Consider the following 19,904-nt stretch of genomic DNA (forward strand, 5'->3'; position numbering starts at 1 on the left):
TCTCTGGTGAATCCTCTCACCCCCGCAACTCTAGCCTGTACCCCAGCTCTTCTATGCATAAATAAATAAAATAAATCTTTTAAATAAATAAAATACTTCTATGGCAGTGTAATAGGGGTGAATTTGGACAGTGTGTTTCTCCAAACTGTATCAGTAGGTGGACACTCACTGTATTACTTTAATTTCTTTTACCTGCTCCTCTGCGTGAGATGTAAATGGAAGGCTAAGAGGAGACTGTAGGGTAAGAAAATCCTCTCCTGTTGAGGCAGAGGAGGTCAGCAAAGTCTCCTCCAGCAGAGGAATGCTTGGCTTCCTCAGTGGCTGGTGACAGGAGACTTGAAGCTATCTCATAAACATGGAGACTGAAGGTCCCACTTCTTCTCGTTTATCTGCTGGGTCTCTAATTCCCACTGAGCTGTGACACGCAGCATCTTAATCCCTCAGTGTCACTGGACTGTTCAGAACAGAGCCAGATCTGAACAGAGTCAAACTACAGGACTCCCTGTGGCTCCTCCCAAGTGCCATAGAGAGCTGACTCTCATCTGTTATGGGATTACCTTTGGAATAGGAAATGAATCATTAACACTTATATTTAAGGGGGCAGGTGGAGCAGCCAGAGGGTGGGAGGGTGTGCAGACACCCTAGCCAAGACCAGAGTGCATTATTTCTACTTGCCTGCTCAGCCATGTGTGCTTTTTATTTCCATTTCTGCAGGGACTTTGTAAGCTGCTTTATAGATTTTCCTAAGCCTCTGATTGCCGTGGTCAATGGGCCAGCAGTGGGAATCTCCGTCACTCTTCTTGGGTTATTTGATATTGTGTATGCATCTGACAGGGTAAGTCAGCCCCCCCAAAATTATCAAGTTGTGCAAGTGAAAGTGAGATCTTTTGAGTTCTCCTTTGCAATTCTTTGTTTCCTTTACTACTGTAAATGGATTACCTATGGCTTATGTTACAATGGGTAAATTTAAATTTTTCCCAAAGAATTTGTCTAACTAATTGGACTCATTTTATATTTTCTTCATTATTAGCTTGATTTTCCTAAACACCAGTATGGTTCAAACTTTGTCCTAAGTCTTTTGGGTCTATAGTCTCAGCAGATGATACACCATTTATTCAGTTTTCACATTAAAATAGTCAGGAGACCTTGAAATCTTGTTATCAGGAGGAAAAATAGCATCTTTGCTGGTGCAGTTGATTGTTTGATACTTTTTATCAAGTAAATGAATTCTAGCTTTGAAAATTTTAGAATGAAGTTAGCTACTCTCACTCCTTCCTTTGCAGATAAGAAAACTGAACTTCAGAGAGGTTATTTGCACAACTCAGTTCACCCTGGTGTTCACCACTGAGAGAGATAGAGTGTAGTTATTATTCTATTTTTTTTAAGATTTATTTTTGTTTATTTATACAAGCACTGGGTACAGTCAGAAGCGCGGGAGGGTGAGAGAATTCACCAGAGCCAGAGCGGGGAGCAGAGCAGGCAGAAGGACCGAAGTACACTGCTGAGGGGAGCAGCGGGCGGCAGGAGAGGTTTGCGTGCCATGTGGGACCCTCCTCCCGTGGCCGGGGAGCAGCCGGGGATCAAACCGGCGCTGCAGAGGCTGCGGGCAGCTTCGCAACCCAGCGCTCAACCGCTGCGCCACCGGGGAGGCCCTGTAGTTATTATTCTTAATGGAGTAGTAACAGATGTCATAGTAGAAAATAAAATCTTGAGAAATAAGGAAAAGTTAAAAATCACTCCTTAGATCACCACTCAGAGAAGACCAGGCTTACCACTGGGTTAACTGTCTTACCACTTAGTGATAACAAGCTAACCACTAGTGATTTAACTTTTCTAATTTAACCAACCCCTGGCTAGTCGGACCCTAAGGCAATTTCTGATCTTTGTCTTTAAAAGCAAAGATGTGCTGACCATTTCTCTTAAACCCTTTGTACCCTGGAACTTTTACTGTAGAGCTAATAGCCACCTCTAGGGTTATCAGATTTTCCAGTAGTGGTAAAGTTTGATGATCTACAAGTTTGTGACAAACACTTGCATTTTACAACTGAAGAGAATCCTGATTTTGTTCAGAGGTATTTCCCTACTGATAGGATCATATTTGAGGGTTCTTGACTTGCTGGTTCATCTTGTACTGGATTTCATTTCACCAGGTTGAGCATGTTGGTAGATCTAATTCTTATTAATAATTTCCCCCTAAAAAAAAATAAAAATGTCCCCCTAAAGGAAAAAAAGAGATCCTAGGGGCTAGTCGTCATAGGTGGATGTGTCAACAGAAAAGCAGAATTCATTCATCTTTGGTCACTTTCTGTTAGTAAAATGACCACTTAATTCACCTGCTTTGATAGGGTTGGGGCAGGGGTCAGTCCTGTTCTTTAGTACCTGGAGGGCAAATATACTTGAATTTTGCCCTGATTCTCCCACTGATTTCAAAATGACTATCATATATATCCTCTGTAAGATTTCTAGGACTTCCATCTTAGGATACAAACTGGAACTGAAATTGAAATTAGTATATATAAATACTTCGTGTGTGTGTGTGTAATTTAAATGCTAGGAGATTTATTTTTTAAAGATTTATTCATGCATATAAGAACCGGGGTACAGGCCAGATGTGTGGTAGGGTGAACACAGTGCTGTGCTCAACCGCCTGTGCCACCAGAGAGGCCCAATGCTAGGAGATTTAGCCCAAAGTAAAAATGTTTGACACACAGCAACCACTGCTAACAACTCACCCAAGAGACTTAAACCAAGTTTCAGTATAAAATCAGGCAAAGATAAAGATAGGAGAACCTCTGAGGGGGCATTTATTTCATAGGCTCAATTAAATCCTAAAGGATTTATCTGACTCCATGAATAAATACCGTATTATATGTGGGTTAACATCGATTCCATATAACCATGGTATTCTTTGCAATTAGCAATGGTAAATGGTGCCTATTAGCTTCTCTGTCAGCATATGGTACATTTCTTCTATCAGTTAAGGAAAACATGGAAATCAAAAATGTCCATTTGAGTGCTCACGATACACTAGGTGCTCTGTTGATGCACACTATGTAGAGACTTCCTGCACCCAGGAGTAGCCGGTTCTCACCCCGACACTACAGATGAGGACACTGGCACAGATTTAAGGCCCTCCCAGAGTCACTGTGGTCTGATGCCAGAGTCTGATCCTCTGCCCTGGGCCTGACCACCAGCTGGATGCCCGTTCGCAGTAACATTTATAAGGAAGTTAGATGCTGCCCTTGTCAGCTTGGTCTGTACCTGTTTGTGGCCCCTTGGCCTTGGTTGGTGTTTCTTGTCATTAGTTTTTCTTTTTTAGTTTCTTGCTTTCAGTCTTTAGGCCATGACTTCTCAGCATTTTATCTTGGGAAGAAAAGAAGAGACGTGACATTATAACTTTTTACATTTTTATTCTTTTGATTTATATGGCGCATACATTGCCTATTTATATTTTCTAGCAAGTAATTCATTTTAAAAGAACATCCTGTGTGATTATAGAAAATGAAGCCAAGGTGTTTACATATTGGTGATTATAAATTAATTCCCTTTCATAAGAACTTTTCATTTTTCAAGGAATTCAGAAATATTTCTTAAATCTAGAAAAACACCAAAATTAATTCTTTTTAAAAAAGATTATTTATTTATGCATATAAGAGATGGGGTGCAGGCCAGAGGTGTGGAGAGTGAAGGGGGGGTGAAAGGATTCACCAGAGACAGAATGGGGAGCAGAACAGGCGGATCTACTGAAATACACTGCTGAAGGGTGCTGCAGACAGGACAGCCGATGAAGTTCTTTGCCATTAATGAAGACTAGGAGTCTAAATGAATTTGCAGTGGGGGGAGGCTTGGGAGAGCCATCAAGAGCAGCTCTGCCTTTCACTCTCCCAGCCCAAGCTTTTATTCAAGATAGGAACAAAGGAACAAGAAAATAACACACAATTGTGTTTTTGCTTATACAGATGAATAAGTTACTGCTGAAAACAAGTTTTTCTAGTTAGTAGGGAACATGTGCATAAGCCACTACGTCCTCAGAAAACAGGAGTCACTTCTGTTTGCAGAACTTCTAACATCCTAGAACTCCATGTGCAGAATAAACAGGTATTCTCAGAAGACTCCGGCTCTCTTTAGGGTGACGGGCTGCCAACAGTAGGGAGCAGCGGGCAAGACAGGAGAGGTCTGCTGTACCATGTGGGATCAAACTAGTGGTATAGTGGCTGCCGATAGCTTCATAGGGCTGAGACTTAACCCCTTGCACCACACACCAAAATTAATTCTAAATAAACAATATGGAATTAGATTCTAGTAAAGTTAACCCAAAAAAATCCCTGGACCGAAATCCCTGGACTAATGACAGATTGTAGAAACCATTTTTCAACTCATGCAATAACAGCTTATCTCTCTGATGTGTTCTTTAATGTTTCACTAAACAGCAGTAGATTGGCAACTTAATATAAAAATTGGAAATGCTGAGGAATAAGTAGCCCACAGAAAATAAAGCACAAATAACTCTTAAAAACACAATTAAGAAAATGATTTGTAACCAGAATATATAAAGAATACCTACAACTCAATAATAAAAAGACAACTAATCTAACTTAGAGATAGTGGGTAAAGTATTCTGACAGTTGGGCCTCCCTGGTCGTGCAGGCAATTGAGCCCAGCACAGTGAAGCCTGCAGCCTCTGCAGCACGGGTTCAATCCCACCAGCCAGCGAGAATCCCACATGGCACGGCAGACCTCTCCTGTCTCTCCTGCTGCTCTCCTCAGCAGTGTATTTCATCAGTCTGCCTGTTCTGTTCCCTGCACTGTCTCTGGTGAATCCTCTCACCCTCCCGTGCATCTGGCCTGTACCCCGGTTCTTGTATAAATAAAAAAAAATTTAAAAAAAAGTATTCTGACAGTTACTTCACCAATAAGCAGATAGCTAATAAGTATATATGAAAAGATGCTCATCATCATTAATCACTAGGGAAATACAAATTAAAACCACAGTGAGACAGGGCCTCCCTGGTGGCGCAGTGGTTGAGCGCTGGGTTGCGAAGCTGCCCGCAGCCTCTGCAGCACCGGTTCGATCCCCGGCTGCTCCCCGGCCACCGGAGGAGGGTCCCACATGGCGCGCAGACCTCTCCTGCCACCCGCTGCTCTCCTCAGCAGTGTACTTCGGTCCTTCTGCCTGCTATGCTCCCCGCCCTGGCTATGGTGAATTCTCTCACCCTCCCGCGCTTCGGACTGTACCCAGTGCTTGTATAAATAAATAAAAACAAATAAATCTTAAAAAAAAAACACATAATTTAAAAAAAAAAAAAAAACCACAGTGAGACACCACTACAAAGCTAGTAGAATGATTCATGTGGTTAACAAGACTGATAAAAGAAAGGTTTAGTGAGCATGAGCAACCACTGGACTCATGCACTATGGTAGGAACATTAAATGGCACACCACTCTGGAAAAGTTTGGCAGCTTCTTGTAAAGTTAAGTCATACATTTACCATATAACCCAGCATTTCCACTCCTAGATAAAAATTTACCCATGAGAATTGAAACACAGAGACCTGTGCACTAATGAGCATAACAACCCTATTCATAGTAACCAGAATATTGGAAATAATACCCATGTCTTCAACTGGTCAATGAATAGACAAATTGGGCCTCCCTGGTGATACAAGGGATTAAGTCGCAGCATTATGAAGCAGTCTGCAGCCACTGCAGCACGAGTTTGATTCCCGGCCAGGGAGCTATGCACATGGTGCAGCAGACCTCTCCTGTCTCGCCAGCTGCTCCCCTTAGCAGTGTATTTTAGTCGATGTGCCTATTCTGCTCCCACTCTGTCTTAGGTGAATCTTCTCACCCTCCACACCTCTGGCCTGCACCCCAGATTTTCTATGCAAAAATTTTTAAAAAATAATGACATATCCATGCAATGGAATCTGAACCAAAAATAAGGGCTATTTTCAACTATGTGCCAAGACATGGGGACCCTCAAACACTGTGTGCAAAGGACTGATGCTAATGATGTACAATTCCACTTATAGGACGTTCTGGAAGGTATCTCTAGAGCTAGAAACAGATCAGTGGTGGCTTGGGGTTGAGAAGAATAGACTGTGTGCAGAGGAGCTCAAGAAAACTCTATGGGGTGATGGGCACAGTCTCTAATTATGGTGGTGGCTATATACTGTATGCACATGTTAAAAGAGTGCATTTTGTGTGTGTATAATACCAAAGTAATCCTGATCTCTTTTTTTAAATAAGTTTTCCAATTCAGTATAATGAGGCTATAGACAGATAGTGACTTTTTAAATCACCTACAGAAAGATGATCTTCTTTTCTATTTTTTCTCCAAACAGGCAACCTTTCATACTCCATTCAGTCACCTGGGCCAGACTCCAGAAGGATGCTCCTCCTACACGTTCCCAAAGATTATGGGCTCAGCCAAGGTAACTTTTGAAGCTTAAAAATGTTAGCAATTCATGTCCCATTCCAAAGGTAAATCCCGTAACAGATGAGAGATATGAATTTTTTGGTCCCCAACTCTAGGAGGCACGCTGTGGGCCTGGTAGGAGGGGTGAGGAACTGCCCTCCAGGCTGGCTGCCCTCTCCGTACCCCCTTGCAAACAGCCTTGGCCTGTGCTGTGTGGCGTCCACCAAAGGATTGGGGCTGCCTCCCTTGGTCCCCTGGGCTCAGAGCCCCACGCTAATTGCATTATGGGTGAGCAGCTTTCAATGTAAGTGACATCACAGTGCCTTACTGTGCAAGTCGTGGAAGTGCCAGCGATGTGGGTCCTCCGGGGAAGTCACTGCCACCAGCACCCCTAGTCACAGGGTTCTTTACATGATCCTGTAGCATCCACTGCTTGAGGCCCCTAGGGCCTCACATCCCAAAGGGAGGGAGGTGAGTACTGAGCCCATTTTCATTACTCTAAGGTTTTTGTTGCAAATATATGTATTTTTCAGTCCCATTATTCTGTCACAGCCCCTGACCACATTTTAACTGAAAGTTAAGGTAGAACCAACTCTAAGGCATTTACCTCTGAAGTCGTCTGCTTTTCTGGAAGAAAAATTGCAGATATAGAGAAGGATGTCTACCTGGTGGCCTCAGTTTTGTGAGAAGCTGAATATTAGTCTGCTCTTTCCTTGTGTCCAGTAGAAATAATATGAGTTACTTGTGTAGGTAAAGAAAACTGTCAGAACTACACCCCTGATTTTAGAATTCTCAGGGAAGAGAATTTTGAAAGATAGGGTTTGTCAAGGTTGCCTGGCGTTGGTTGCAAAGCCATGATTTTTCTTTTTGTTCTTTTTTCCTTTGTAAGTACTATAGCATATAACACAGAAACCACAGCCACCATGGCCCATCCAGTCAGCATCCACTTTAACATTTCTGCCCTGGGCTCCTTGCTCTTTCCTGTCCAGCGCAGACACAAAGAGATGCAGCCCCTGAAGAACCGTCTGGGGAGCCTGATTGCACGGCCTCAGCATATTGTTTGCAAATCCTTGTTAATATTGAGGTCACTAGTTTCTCCTTAGGGGGAAATACTGCAGTCTCAAGCTCATAGTCAACAGCCCTCTGTCTGGTGGAATAAGTTGATTCAGAAGTTAACTGGACCTTGAGTGAAGTTAATATATTCATCTTGCCTCTCCTTGCAGGCAGCAGAGATGCTTATTTTTGGGAAGAAGATCACAGCAGGCGAAGCATGTGCTCAGGGCCTCGTGACTCAAGTTTTCCCTGACAGCACTTTCCAGAAAGAAGTTTGGACCAGGCTCAAGGCCTTTTCAAAGCTTCCCCCAAACGTTAGTATTCATTTTCATTTTACTTTGTAGGAACCGTGGAAGTAATTCATTTGCCTTAAGACACTAAATAATTAAAAAAAAAAAAGTCATGGCATATCTTAGTTGGCTTTAAGCACATCTGAATTTGAGGTTAAAAATAACCATAATAATGTTAGAAATTCTGATTTTTAAAAAACATATCAAATGGGTATTTCATGTCTCTGATAATTTTCTTGGGGGGTAAATTTGAGAAGGATGGTAAGTGGCATGTGCCAAACACTTTTATTCCTGAATCCAGATGAGAAGCCAGATGGGTTGCCATTCAGATTCTCGCCGTCCAGCACTTTGGTTTTCATATGGGATAGCCAGGGACTGATACTCTTATATTCTTGCTGCTCAGCCTGTGGTCCTAGACCCAGAAGCTTTAACACCCATCTGGGGCTTTTTGAAAATGTGTCATCCCAAGCCCTGCCCCACATCTGCTGAGTGATTTGCGTGCTGAGTGATTGATGTTTGAGACACACTGCCTCATCTTACACATATATCTTAAGGTTTCCCAAAGCCTAAGAGAACAACAGGGAACCAGGAACCAGAAGGAGAGAATCACCCCACTCCTCTTAGAGGAACTTTCAACCTCACTTGTGGTTTTGATCTTTCAGGCCCTGAGAATTTCAAAAGAGATCATTCGAAAGAACGAGAAAGAAAAGCTACATGCTACTAACGCTGATGAATGCAACATCCTGCAGGACAGAATTTTATCAGATGAATGCATGAACGCGGTCATGGGCTTCTTATCTAAAAAAGCAAAGCTGTGATACAGCCCGCTGCATTCGAGCATTTCAGAGGGAGGGATGTGATACATCCATGATTTCGGATTTCCAACACTTGAATTAAATAAATTCACTGTGCCTTTTTTTCAGTGTTAAAGTGTCATGTACAATGATTATTTTTCACATGAGCCCTGATGACAGATATAGGACAAGCCCTAAGAAGGCACATAGGTTTTTGATAATAGGAGTCTTACATCTCTCGACATGAATGGCTGTTTCCAGAAACAATGAAACATGGTGCCAGGAACCCTGCTTTTGAAAGCGTTCACAGCATTAGAAGCTGAAACTATGTTCTTGTACACCACTATGGCACTCTGCCGTCCACAGAGGGTGACTGACTGAATGGGACCGAACTGCGACAGCTTCTGGGTCACTGACTCAATGTCTTCAGTAGGTTGCATGTTCTTTTTCAGCCATCTAGTGAGGGAGCAAGGAGAAGGAAGAGTCTTACTAGAAAATAAATAACAATTTTAGTGTCATATCTCCGCCACACACCCCCCCCCCCGGCCCAGTAATTTAAAAAGATGACATGAGGGGACAGTTGGGTTATTTCATTGGAAAGCAAGGTTCAGTCTCAGTAATTACATCCCTATTTAATTATATAGGCTTCATTCTTGTTTAATGGGATGTTTCAAGAAAGTGCAACCTATAAACCACCTTAAGTATCTTGTAACTTTCAGTTTTGATTACTGCTAGATACACAAATCACTGAGGACAAGGGTATAATTACAGTGGCCACAGAACTGGCATGGAATACTGTTCTCTGCTCAGTACCCTCCTCCCTTTTTAACCTTCCTTTCAGGCATCAGCATCCATGTAGCCAACCCAATGAACCTCTGTTTAGTTTCTTAATACTTAATACTTTCATTGTAGGAATCCTACTCCAGGGCTTCCCTGGTGGCACAAGGGGTTAAGCACAGCACTTTGAAGTTATCTACAGCCTCTGTAGCATGAGTTCAGTCCCTGGCCAGCCAGGGAGCTACCCACATGGCGCAGCAGACTGCTCCTGTCTTGCCCACTGCTCCCCTCAGCAGTGTATTTCAGTCAGTCTGCCTGTTCTGTTTCCCACTCTGTCTCTGGTGAATCCTCTCACTCCCCACACCTCTGACCTATACCTCAATTCTTGTGTGCCTATATAAATAAATCTTAAAAAAAAATGCTAATCCAAAATCTTTCATCTTATAGAAAATACATGAGTAGGTAATATTCATTGAGCAACACTGTGTGTTACAAGTGCCAAATGCTTATCACATTTTTATCTTCAGAACACACCACCAGTATTTAGAAACGAGGTAGCGCTGTGGCTACGACCATGCTACAAGTAGGGGTCCAGGGCACCAGTGCAGTTCTGGTTCCACTAAGTCACCAGGGACCCCTTCCCTCCCATTGATCACAACGAAACTGGACGAAATATGAAAAACAACTGCTTAAGGTGGCTGAAATTAAAAACAGAAGGATTACATGAGCGTGTCAAAATAGGGAGATGTAACTACCCAGGAATGAGTTTCTCAGATTGTGGCAAATAAGGTAACAATCACTGGGGTCTCTGTTCTGAGCATGTGACTTATTCCTCAGAGGCAGGTCCAGTGCGCTGCTGGCTGAACCTAACCTGGTTGATTATTTGCTAAGAACAAAAACAGCATTCTCCTGATGAATTTAATAGAAACCAGGACCCATGCAACACAGTATTTACTCAGGTGAGGAAAGACAACACATATCACTCCTGAGCTGGCCAGAATGTTAGAATCATCACACAAAGCAGTTCTTGTAACTGCAGTGACAAGAACTGCTTTGTGGAGTAAACACTTCAGTATGTAAATTCTCAGCAGAGAAACAAACTACAAAAAGAACCAAATAAAAATTTTAAAACTAAAAATCTGGAATTAAATTCACTAACAGGGCCTCCTTGGTGGCGCAGCCGGTTGAGCGCCGCACTGTGAAGCTGTCTGCAGCCTCTGCAGCACAGGTTCAATCCCTGCTGACTAGGGAGAAACCCACACGGTGCAGCAGACCTCTCCTGTCTCTCCCACTGCTCCCCTCAGCAGTGTATTTCATCAGTCTGCCTGTTCTATTCCCCACTCTGTCTCTGGTGAATCCTCTCACCCTCCCGCACATCTGGCCTGTACCCCGGTTCTTGTATAAATAAATAAATATCTGTAACAAGAAATAAATAAATTCACTAGCAGACCTGAGCAGATTTCCAAAGAAGAGGAGTCTGAATTGAGAAGGCTGAACAACAGAAATTAAACACCGGGGGCCTCCCTGGTGGTGTAAGGGGTTAAGATGCAACCCATGAAGCTGTCCGCAGCCACTGGAGCACGAGTTTGATCCCTGGCCAGGGAACTACCCACACGGTGCGGCAGACCTCCCCTGACTCGCCTGCTGCTCCCCTCAGCAGTGTATTTTGCTCAATCTGCCTGTTCTGTTCCCTACTCTGTCACTGGTGAATCCTCTAACCTCTCCCCCTGCACCTCTGGTCTGTACCCCAGTTCTTGTATACATAAATAAATATAATCTTAAAAAAAAAAAGAAAAGAAAAGAAATTAAACACTGGGAGGAACAGAAGCGAATATTGAGAAAAGTTGAATAAACAGGTGAACAACATGGTGAAGTAGGAAGTTTCAGGCACTCATGCCTCTACAGAAACATCAATAAAAAACTATGGAAGCTAAAAGGATGGTCCCCAGGAAAAGGGGAGGGGGAGGTTCCAGGTCCCCTGTCCCACCCAAGGTAAGGGAGAGCTGAGCAGGGAAGAGAGGAAGCTGGAGAAGGAAGGAAGCAGGATGGAGCCAGAAGGAGACCTGGAGGAGGCACGTGGAGCAGAGAGACATGTGAAGAAGCGGCGCTTGCTTCTTGGTCCTGGACTGATTGAAATAGATATGGGTGAGAGACCCGTGGGGAGGTTAACAATGGCAGTGTTTATCTTGATTTTGATTTTCTCTCTTCCTCCCAGAGTTGTCTGACTGTTTCTGACCCTTTTCTATGGGTCAGAAGTTCTAAGTTCCCTTAGACTTCTGGCAGCTTTCAGGCCTCAGAGGTTGGCTTTGGGCCAGCCCTGTTTGGCTGAGCATTTACCCACAAAGGGATGGGTAACTTTTGGTGCTTGATTTGGAAATTATATTCCTCCCCTTTTCTGTATTGCACATGCATTGCATTAAAGGGTCTTACACACTAGAGTATGTTTTGTCTTGTTGGCGGTAGATGGCAGAACTTATTTAGAATGGGCAGGTTTCGGGGTTCTGGGGTGCCCCTCTCCCTCCTCTGTAACAAAACCAAATATCTACATCAAACAAGTGACCAATAAAAAAAAATCACATAAAACATGATAGGAGGGCCTCCCTGGAGGCCTAGGGGTTAAGTCTCAGAGCTATCACTGATAATGGCTTGAGTTCGATCCCCAGCCAGGGAGTTGACTCACATGGCGCAACAGACCTCTCCTGTCTCCCTGCTGCTCCTCTCAGCAGTGTATTTTAGTCAATCCACCTATTCTGCTCCCCAATCTTTCTCTGGTGAATCCTATCACCCCCCCTTTGGCCTGTACCTTTGGCCTGTACCCCAGTTCTTCTATGCCAAAAAAACCCCAACAAACCAGGAAAGTTCCTGGAATTTTTACCCTCTCTCACTCCTCTGCAAGGTTAGAACAACAATGGGCCTATGTTCTAGTTCCCTTACTGGGACAGAAGTCAGACAGTGCTGAACTTGTTTGCAACATTCTGCTCTGAAGGACTGATTGCTGCCAAAGCCCAGACGAGAAACATTGGCATCATTTGGGCTCTGGTTGTAAACCACAGAAGGCAGAGGTAGCGATGAAACACAGGAACATCCACACTGACCGCAGACCCACAAATGTAGAACAAGAGAGTATGAGCAGAAGGAACACCATGAGACATTTACGGCCCGGGAAGAAGCTGGAAGGACACTGTGAAATTAAGACATTTAAAAGCAACCTGGGGGGAAATTTTTTCAACCTGAAAGTAAAACAGGTCCAGCTAGAAAGCATTCCCAGAAGAGAACTGAGACAAATAGGCTGATCACCAGACTGATGCCTGCTAATTAGAGAAAGTCCCACCCACCATTGTGCATACTGGGAGAGGTGGATGATTTTTTCTTTCTTTATTATTTTTTTAAAGATTTATTTATTTATGCATACAAGAACTGGGGTACAGGCCAGAGGTGTGGGGTGAGGCGGTGACAGGATTCACCAGACACAGAGTGGGGAACAGAACAGGCAGATCGACTGAAATACACTGCTGAGAGGAGCAGCGGGTGAGTCAGGAGAGGACTGCTGTGCCATGTGGGTATCTTCCTGGCCGGGGCTCAAACTTGCACTGCAATGGCTGCGGATAGCTTCACAGGTTGGATCTTAAGCCCGTGCGCCGCCAGGGAGGCCCTGAGGTGGCTGATTTATTTTTTTTAATTTTTAAATTTTTAAAATATTTTATATAATTCTTACATCATTTTTCATTTTTGCACAATGTATGAATTTTCATTTTGGTTATATTCCCCATACAATTGCACCCCCCTTATTTTGACCCTAATCCTTCCTCTCCCCATCCCGCCCTCCCTCTGTAGTATGTCTCTGGTTTATAGTTGCTTGTTAATTTTGATTTTTAGTTTGTATTAATTAGTCTTTTTCCTGGTCCCTTATTTAGGTTTTCTAAATTCTTGCTATGAGTGAGACTATCTGGTATTTTTCTTTTTCTTTCTGACTTATTTCGCTGAACATGATCCCTTCTAGCTCCATCCATGTTGTGGCAAACTGTATGTGTTTATCTTTTTTAATTGCTGAGTAATATTCCATTGTATATATGTACCACATCTTCTTGATCCAGTCATCTATTTTTGGGCATTTGGGTTGTTTCCATAGCTTAGCTAGACATAAGACCTGAAACCATAAAATATATAGAAGGAAATTAGGCAAAACACTACATGACATACACCTCAAAGACATCTTTACAGACACATCACCCAAAGCAGTGATAGTGAAGGCAAAGATCAACAGCTGGGACTACATCAAATTAAAGAGCTTCTGCACAGCAAAAGAGACAATAACCAAAACAAAGAGAAACCCCACCAACTGGGAGAACATTTTTGCACACAACACTAATGATAAAGGACTGATCACAAAAATCTGCAAAGAGCTGATGAGACTCAACAACAAAGAAAATAATCCAGTCAAAAAATAGGTGGCTGGGGCCTCCCCGGTGGCGCAGCAGTTGAGCGCTGGGTTGCGAAGCTGACCGCAGCCTCTGCAGCGCCCGTTTGATCCCTGGCTGCTCCCCGGCAACTGGAGGAGGGTAACACATGGCGCACAGACCTTCCTGCTGCCCGCTGCTCTCCTCAGCAGTGTACTTCGATCCTTCTGCCTGTTCTGCTCCCCGCTCTGGCTCTGGTGAATTCTCTCACCCTCCCGTGCTTCTGACTGTACCCAGTGCTTGTATAAATAAATAAATATATAAATCTTTAAAAAAAAATGGGTGACTGATTTTTTTAAATGCTCTATTTTCAGGGAAAGATCAAAGCATAAGAAGAAACAGAGAAACATTTTTGAACATTAATTTGAAAAACAAAATCCCTGGGAGAAAGTTTTTTGCACACAATACAACTGATAAGGGACTGATCACAAAAATCTACAAAGAGCTCACACAACAAAACAAACAATCCAGTCAAAAAAAGGGCAGATGAGCTAAAAAGACACTTCTCCAAAAAGGAAATGCGAATGGCCAACAGGCATATGAAAAAATGTTCAACATCACTTGTAATCAGGGAAATGCAAATCAAAACTACAATGAGACACCACCTTACACCAGTCAGAATGGCACATATTAAAAAAATAGGAAGCAACAAATATTGGCAAGGATGTGGAGAAAAAGGAACTCTCCTGGTGGGAGTGCAGACTGGTCCAACCACTATGGTAAGCTGTGTGGAGGTTCTTCAAAATACTAAAAATGGAGCTTCCATATGATCCAGCAATTCTACTCCTACGGATCTACCCAAAGGACACAAAAACATTAATTCAAAAAGATGCCTGTACCCCTATGTTTACTGTAGCACTATTTACAATAGGTAAGCTATGGAAACAACCCAAATGCCTAAAAATAGATGACTAGATCAAGAAGATGTGTTCTACTTACACAATGGAATATTACTCAGCAATCAAAAAAGATAAACTCATGCCATTTGCAGCAACATGGATGGAGCTGGAAGGGACGATGCTCAGTGAAATAAGCCAGAAGGAAAAAGAAAAATATTGGATGGTTTCACTTATAGGAGGACTATAAAGTTAACAAATAAGAGATCAGGAAAAAATAATAATTTAAAAAATTAACAGACAACCATAAATTAGAGACATTCTGTGAAGGAGGGGGAGGAAAAGAGATCAAAACAGGGGAGAGAAGAGCACAAGGGACTTTGGTGATGGTTCACGGGTGAATTGGTGGTGGGCATTTTATGGGGACTACACAATGATGTAAAAGATACAAATAAAATAAACCAAAATCCCCTGATATAGGCCCATATTTACTAAACAAAGACTTTAAAACAATTATCAAATATATGCAGGAGAACTAAAGGAAAACATGAACAAAGAACTAAAGGAAATCAGGAAAATAATATGCATTAAAAAGCAAAAAAGGGGAATATAAACAACTGGAACTACAGCAAACAGAAAAAGCTTCTGTACAGTGAAAGAGACGGTAGCCAAACAGACACCCTACTGAATCGGAGAAAATATTTTCACACCACGCATCTCACAAGAGACTGATATTAAAGATATACAAAGAGTTCACTTAACTCAACAAAAAGAAAACAAATGATTGGGGGCCTTCCTGGTGGCACAGGGGTTAAAGACAGTGCTATGAAGCTATCTCCAGCCATTACAGCACAAGTTCGATCCCTGGCCAGCCAGGAAGCTACCCTGATGCAGCAGACCTCTCCTGTCTTGCCCGCTGCTCCCCTCAGCAGTGTATTTTGGTGGATCTGCCTGTTCTGCCCCCCACTATGTCTCTTTGTCCTTTTCCTCCTACCCCCACACCTCTGGCTTACACCCCAGTTCTTGTATGCATAAATAAATAAATCTTTAAAAAAAAAAGAAATGATTGAATCAAAAAATGGGCAGAAGAGCTAAATAAGAACTTCTCCAAAGAAGACACAGATGGCCAACAGGCACAAGAAAAAATTTTGTTACTCACCCTCAGGAAAATGCAAATCAAAACCATAGTGAGATACCATCTTGCACCCTTGAGAATGGCCCAAATAGGAAAGGCCAGAAAAAAGTGCTGGTGAGGATGCGGAGAAGGACCCCACCCCAGATACTGTTGGTGGGAGTGTAGATGGGGGTCCAGTCCCTATGGGAAAGACAGCGGCGGGTTCCTCAAGACACTAAAAATGGATCTACCATATGATCCAGCAATCCTACTCAAGGAATCTGCTCAAAGAACACAAAAACACTAATTTGAAAGGAAATCTTCACACCTATGTTTATTGCAGCACTATTTCTGGTACAGGGCAGGAAGAGGGACACCCCAGAACCTCCAAACCTGCCTGCTCTAAAAAGGTTCTACCGTCCGCTGCATCAAGACAAAACATAAGAACTTTAATAGAAAGTTCTAATAGAACTTTAATAGAAAGTTTTAATGCAATTAGTGTGCAATACAGAAAAGACAATACAGTTTCCAAATCAAGCACCCAGTTACCCATTCCCTCATGGGTAAATGTCCAGCCAAACAGGGTTGGCCCTGAGGAAGGCCGGAAAGTTGCCCTAAGTCTAAAGCACTTTCCGTCGGGGACCCATAGAAAAGGGTGAGAAACAGTCAGACAAGTCTGGGAGGAAAAGAACAAACTCAAAGCCAAGATAAAAGCTGCCATTGTTAACCTCCCCACGGGTCTCTCACCCACATCTGTTCCAACCAGGCCAGGACCAGGAAGCAAGTGCGGCTTCTTCACACGTCTGCTCCAGGTGCCTCCTCCAGGTTTCCTTACTCTCCATCCTTCCTCCTCCCTTCTCCAGTCTCCTCTCCAGCTTTTCCTCCCTGCTTAGCTCCACCCTACCTGGGTGGGGCAGGGAACCTGGAACCTCACCTTTTCCTGGGACCACCCTGTTACATTTGCAATAGCCAAGACATGGGAACAACTTAAGTGCCTCAAAACAGATGAGTGGATCAATCAAGCAAACGTAATTTGCCAGGGAACATAAGCTTGTAACTTTGAAAGCCAAGTCCAGCCAATTCCACATCACCGCTGTTAGCACTTGGTCCCAGGGCCACACCTCTCCTCTGGCCACCCCTGCTGCAGAGGGTTCAAGCCAGACCTTGTTGCCGCCTTCTTGCAACACCTCCCATTTCTCTCAGTGTACAACCTAACAGTCGCGGGATAATGCCCAAATTACCCACTCGTGCTCGTTAACCTAGGCCCTGGGCATGCTGGGGTGGGGGGTGCCTCCTGAATCCTGAAGCATAAAAGCCCCAGTGCCCAGTGGTCAGGTCCCTCTCCCAGGGCACTCCTTCTCATCCCCCCAGATCTCTGCTCACTCACCTAGAACGCAGCTGCCCATGGAGAGCCCACACAACTGCTCCTGTCCCCAGTTCTCTCCCAGTAAGGGCTCCTCCAGATGCTCAGTGGTGTGAAAATGGGGCTCACGGGCTTTGACAGAGAGCAGTGCTCGTTTCCAGGCTGCCCTGTACCCCAAAACCACATGTACCTCAAAGACCACATGTACCTCAAAGACCACATGTATCTCAAAGACCACAATTTTTGGCGAAGGCATGAAGAATCCGTGATCTCCTAAAGTATGTATAGGACAAAAGCTGGTCACCTACCTGACGACGATCGCCGACATTGGAGTATTGGGGGTGCTCTTCTGGCATTTACTCCGGTTTGCAGTGTTCATGATGTTTCTCTGCCACAGGGGCATACTGCTCGGCTTTGGGCTCAGGTTAATCTCCTTTGGATACTCATGTCTTTTTAAGACTCTTTCTAATCCAGAGAGTTCAGGATCCTCACCTAGGAATAGAATAAGCAATTCAGCGTTCCTGCCCACATCCACATTGGTGTTACCTTGAGAGAGAATGTTTATGCCATTTGAGAACTGCTATTTAATGTTAATATTCCTTCATTCCAACAATATTACTGAGGGACATTTTCACTTTAGCCTGATCCTTGACAGCTGCTGCACCTCCCCCTGCAGTGACCTTTAGGGCTAACCGTCCCGAGACGGCCTCATCGTTCACTGCTGTGCTGGTCCGCGGCAACAGCAAATAGGGGCACAGCAAAGGAATGAATGAACAAGCAAATGAATAAACAGATGTGCCAGTCCCCGTTATAAATACTGAAGGTAATTTGTGTAGTTTGTGCATGATTTGTAAACTAATGGCAAGTGATGGTACGGTTATTTTATCTTCGAGGACGTTAACCACACTGTGCGTTTGCGTCACATCCACTGCTACATCTTGGCCTCAGTGACCCCCCACCAAGTTGCCCATCTGCAATGAGACAAAGAGCTGGGCCACCCTGTAATTCAATCCATTGCTTCCTTCATCAAAACATTCTTGGGCCTCCCTGGTGGCTCAGGGGTTGATGATAGCACTGTCAAGCTATCGCCAGCCTCTACAGCATGAGTTCAATCCCTGCCTGCCCAGGGAGCTGTGCACATGGCGCAGCAGACCTCTCCTATCTCGCCCGCTGCTCCCCTCATCATTGTAATTCAGTCAATCTGCCTGTTCTGTTCCCCACTCTGTCTCTGGTGAATCCACTCACCCTTCACACCTCTGGCCCGTACCCCAGCTCTTGTATGCATAAATAAATAAATACTGGATGGTCTCACTCATAGCAGGAATTTAGAAAACCTAAATAAGGCACGAGGAAAAAGACTAATACAAAGTAAAAATCAAAATCAACAAGGAACTATAAACCAGAGACATACCACGGAGGGGGAGAGGGGAGGGAAGGAAAGAGGAAGGACTAGGGTCAAAATAAGGGGGTGGGGGGTGCAATTGTATGGGGACTATAAACCAAAATGATAATGCATACATTGTGCAAAAATGGAAAATGATGTAAGAATTATATAAAATAAAATATTAATTAAAAATAGATACTAAGAGAAAAAAAATGAAATAAAAATTTGACCAGTACGATGACCTACAAATAAATATCTCCTTGATTTGTCTTTCACCAGAATGCATAAACATCTTTCATGTTTGTGGGTGATTTGTATTTCATGTTGTGAATTGCGGGTCTATAATAGTTATCAGGTGTATTAAGTTGCTTATCTTTTTCTTGATGATTTTTATGTAACCTGGATATTGGGCCTGATTCACAATTATGTGGATTCAGGGATTAGAGATTAATCAGAATACAAATGGCCAAATTTGCCATAATGCTTTAAAATCATTATCCTAATACATACCTTCCTACATGTACGATACACAGTGTGTTAATCACTCTGTGATCACTCCAGCAGCTTCTATTTGCTTTGTAAATTCATGGACTCAGGTAGCTATCATGTACCTTTGTCCTTCATTTAAGTATGAACTCAGAGGGCAGGCTCCACCCCATTCTGCAAATCACTCCAGTTATCAACTTCCCCAACAAGTTTCTGGAGTGGCAGATGGACAGTATGACTCCAAATTGCAAACAATGAAGGTGGCTTATAATCCTCAGGGGAAATGTCCGGTTCTCCCTGGGTTGGTATAATCCTGGCAACACAAGGAAGGAGTAGCTGGAAGTAGAGCAAAGATATAAACTTCAAATCCTGACCTTCAACCTGGACATTCTCTCATTCACCTTAAATTCAAATCCAAGTCTGAAATTGCAATTTTAGTGATTATTTCCCACTCAGTCTCCTTTCTATCTTGCTATTGGTATGCTTTGCCTAAAGAAGATCAACAGGTATTTCTGGTTCGCAAAAGAATAGTTGAATAAAAGGAGAGAGATAATGGTGAGGCTATTTATAATTGCCAAGTTATGGACACTACCTGTGTCAGAGACACAGGTGTGGATAAAGATGTGGTGGTACATATACACAATGGAATACAACTCAGCTATGAAAAAGAAAGATGAATTCTTGACATTTGTGACGACATGAAGGGAAATGGAAGGTATATGATACTAAGCAAAATCAATCATATGAAAATAAAGAAACAGGGGCCTCCCCGGTGGCACAGCAGGTTGAGCACAGTGCCGTGAAGCTGTCTGCAGCCGCTGCAATGCCGGTTCGGTTCCCGGCTGGCCAGGGAGAATCCCACATGGTGACGTAGACCTCTCCTGTCTCGCCTGCTGCTCCCCTCAGCAGTGCTTTCGGTCCATCTGCCTGTT

The 19,904-nt window shown here is 43.4% G+C and overlaps 2 protein-coding genes across 4 annotated transcripts in view; one reads left to right on the top strand and one right to left on the bottom strand.

Annotated features, from left to right (window-relative positions):
- Positions 1-8,689, top strand: part of LOC119251863 (enoyl-CoA delta isomerase 2-like) — a 26,642-nt gene extending 17,953 nt beyond the window's left edge. The window contains exons 9-10 of the mRNA XM_037519155.2: positions 7,642-7,785; positions 8,424-8,689. Coding sequence (XP_037375052.1) covers positions 7,642-7,785; positions 8,424-8,579 — 300 coding nt within the window. The 3' untranslated portion in view covers positions 8,580-8,689. The remainder of the gene's footprint in view (positions 1-7,641; positions 7,786-8,423) is intronic.
- The window catches only part of LOC119251826 (testis expressed protein 56-like), a 40,843-nt gene that overhangs the window by 13,796 nt on the left and 7,143 nt on the right, over positions 1-19,904 (bottom strand). For 2 of the 3 annotated variants that reach the window (XM_054698060.1, XM_054698059.1), the window contains exons 3-5: positions 17,411-17,594; positions 8,789-9,011; positions 3,239-3,363 (exon numbers count right to left, since the gene is read on the bottom strand). In XM_054698060.1, the coding sequence (XP_054554035.1) occupies positions 3,352-3,363; positions 8,789-9,011; positions 17,411-17,594 (419 nt within the window). In that variant the 3' untranslated portion in view covers positions 3,239-3,351. Of the gene's footprint in view, positions 1-3,238; positions 3,364-8,788; positions 9,012-17,410; positions 17,595-19,904 lie in introns of those variants that run through there. The other variant, XM_054698061.1, reaches the window with a different exon arrangement.

This window comes from Talpa occidentalis, unplaced genomic scaffold (assembly GCF_014898055.3).
Source record: "Talpa occidentalis isolate TD23 unplaced genomic scaffold, MPIMG_talOcc4v2.1 talOcc4.2, whole genome shotgun sequence".
In the NCBI taxonomy this organism is placed as follows: Eukaryota; Metazoa; Chordata; class Mammalia; order Eulipotyphla; family Talpidae; genus Talpa; species Talpa occidentalis.